This window comes from Penaeus monodon, chromosome 19 (genome assembly GCF_015228065.2).
Source record: "Penaeus monodon isolate SGIC_2016 chromosome 19, NSTDA_Pmon_1, whole genome shotgun sequence".
Classification (NCBI taxonomy): Eukaryota; Metazoa; Arthropoda; class Malacostraca; order Decapoda; family Penaeidae; genus Penaeus; species Penaeus monodon.
Window position 1 is genome coordinate 47,714,363 of NC_051404.1, and position 2,977 is coordinate 47,717,339.

Here is a 2,977-nt window from a genome sequence, read left to right on the forward strand (position 1 = left end):
TACATACAGATCTAATCAAACTTTCCTCACTGACAGGTGTCCGAAGATGTTCAACCTGGGACGATGTTTTACACGTTGTCAGCACAAGACCCCGATGTTGTTGGGGAAGGAGCCCTTATTTATGGCGTTCAGTTGCCAGTCTCGGCAGTGGACGGCGATGGACGACCTGTGGAAGGGCCTTCAAGAGATGCTTTGGCTGTTAGTTTCTATTCCTGATTTTTTGGTCCAATAAAAAAAATAGAGATGCATTTTTAAAATCTCTGCAGAAGAGTAACTGTTACTTTTCTTTCCAAAGAAGTTTGGATTCTGATAAGGATCTCGTATAAGTGTCATTTAAGATGCAATATTTGGGGTAATTTTAGGATATTTGAATAGTTGACAGATATAATATTCATATACTAACCAACTACCACACATGTATTGCTTTTACATTGTGGAAATATGTACCTATATAATTGTACTACATCTGATGTATCATACAGATATTAATGTTTTGTCCTCTTCTCTCAGGAAATGTTTGTTGTGGATCCTAAAACTGGAATGGTCACAGTGGCAGGAAAGTTGGACCGAACCATGGCGACAGAAGTCACATTAACTGTCACTGTAACTGACACTTCTGCAATACCACCACAGGTGAGAAAGAAGGCAATTTATATGACAGTAAATAAACATTGAAGAAAACTAGCTGACCCATTTTCATCTCGTGCGTTTTTGTCTATTATCTATTATGACAAAATGACAATAATCACTCTGTTGACACACATGGAAAAGAATTTTGCAGGAGACTATATGATATCATCATCAAACTAGTATACAGTGTAATTAAACATCAGCAATTTAGACTTATTTGTGACTATTTAAAAAGTACTCAATTAACAAATACAGTCCACAAATTTATAAGTTGTAAGAGGATATGATACTTTACTATCAAACACAAAATTAAAAGGCATCGTCCTCATAACCATACTTATTCTCCTTCGTGTCCCAGGTTGGTCTTGGTAATTTGGTTATTACTATTGTGGATGTGAATGATTTTCCACCTGTGTTTCCTGCACCATGGAGTCCAAACTCGCCTACCATTCAAGTCAAAGTTGCAGAGGAGCTGCCAAGAGGCTCTCTTCTCACTACCATTACAGCATCTGATGTCGATTCCAATATAGGTACTTTCTGTACTGTATTATATATTCTCTGAAACTGTGGAGATACATGAAGCTAAAACTAATTAATCCCCATGTATGCTGCTTTTAAAAATTCATGTGTTTTTTCAGGTATGTACATGAAATAAATCACCTTTAAACACTATATATTTCTCTCTGCAGGAGGATATTCACTAGCAGAGCCATCAGAGCACTTTAGCCTTGACAATGCGACCGGTGTTATAACAGTGAAAGCTCGACTGGATTATGAGACTCAGCCCCAGCTTAGCTTCACAGTTGTAGCTCATGATACTGGTGTTCCAACTCTATCTGCAACAGCCACTGTGATAGTACAGGTAACAGTGTACACTACACAGTTACACACCCATGGTGGCTCCATAACAATATGTATAAAAATCAAATGCTGTAAAGTACCAGAAGACTTCTATATTCACAAAATCTTATATAGGGAAACTGTTGTCTCACCTTCCAATAAACTTGTATTTATATATTGGGCTTATATATCACATTCTATCTCTGAAACAAACTCAACATTATTTTTTCTTTAGTATTAAACACAGTTCATGCACATCTCAAACTTTAGATTTCTCTTGGAGTGTGAATTTGAGAATATTTCCTTTCTCTTTTCAGCTGGAAAATATAAATGATGAGGAACCAGTATTCAGTGCCTCAGTTTATGATGCCGAAGTGGCTGAGAACTCTCCGCCAGGAACATCTGTCATTGCTGTTACTGCAAGAGATGCAGATGAAGGGGACTTTGGAGTTATTTCATATTCCCTTGCTGGTTGGCCTCTATCTTTTACATGACCATTATTACATTCACTTATTTGAGACATAGTCTTTACCAGATATATAAATTAGCTACTGGACTGTCAAGCAGTTTTCAAGAGTAATGATACTAATTGTGAGATTTTAGAAATCATGATCCAAAATATATAAATAGAGATATAAATGTAAATATACTAAAACAGCTAAAATTTATGAGCTTCAAATGAAGTTAGGTTGTACTGCTATGTAATCATTCAAATTCATGACAGGGAGACATCTGGCCTCTTTATTCCCACATAAATTCAAGACTGGGTATATATCCAGTCATGAGGGTATGGAGTTCAGATTTTAAATTTGGCAAAAATCATGGCTATGATCATGAGACTCATAAGAGCTTTCTATCCTTAGGTGATCACCATGAGCATTTTGCAATAGATGCTTCAGGCCTAGTGACAGTGAGAAATGGAGCATTACTAGATCGGGAATCTCTGGCAGCAGTTGTGCTTAGAGTCGTAGCTACAGACTCAGCACCTGAGAATCACCGTCGACAGTCCTCTGTGCCAGTGAGTACAGTGGATGTCCTTTTTATGCTTGGCTTTTTCTGTAAAGACATAAAAAATTTATTTATTGACTAGTATATACTTCAGTTCCTACTTTGATTCCAACTCTAGTTTTCATTCATTATAATTTATTTCTCTTTACCAGTTACACATCTCCATAACGGATGTGAATGACCATGCGCCAGCTTTCAGCCAGGAATCTTACTCTGCCAGTGTGGTGGAGAATTTGCCCCTCAACCCTCCAGCACCCATAGTTCAGGTCACAGCCCATGATAATGATCAAGGCATCAATGCCCTTATTAGATACACCATCATGCAAGGAAATGAGGAAGGTAAAACTTTTTTTTATTTTACATGAACATTTGAAGCTTTCAAACTTTCCAGGCCCTTTTAGTGATTTTTAGTGATTCATTAATAAAATATGTTGTACATTGTATATGTTGCCAATGCTACTATCTAAAAGTTTCAAATGACAATATGAATTAAAAGCAC

General features: G+C 36.8%; 1 protein-coding gene across 1 annotated transcript in view; it reads left to right on the forward strand.

The window, feature by feature from the left end:
• The window catches only part of LOC119585276 (cadherin-87A-like), a 49,841-nt gene that overhangs the window by 41,568 nt on the left and 5,296 nt on the right, over positions 1 to 2,977 (forward strand). Inside the window, exons 19-25 of the mRNA XM_037933950.1 lie at positions 37 to 198; positions 511 to 633; positions 989 to 1,160; positions 1,320 to 1,492; positions 1,788 to 1,941; positions 2,334 to 2,488; positions 2,631 to 2,817. Of these exons, the coding sequence (XP_037789878.1) occupies positions 37 to 198; positions 511 to 633; positions 989 to 1,160; positions 1,320 to 1,492; positions 1,788 to 1,941; positions 2,334 to 2,488; positions 2,631 to 2,817 (1,126 nt within the window). The remainder of the gene's footprint in view (positions 1 to 36; positions 199 to 510; positions 634 to 988; positions 1,161 to 1,319; positions 1,493 to 1,787; positions 1,942 to 2,333; positions 2,489 to 2,630; positions 2,818 to 2,977) is intronic.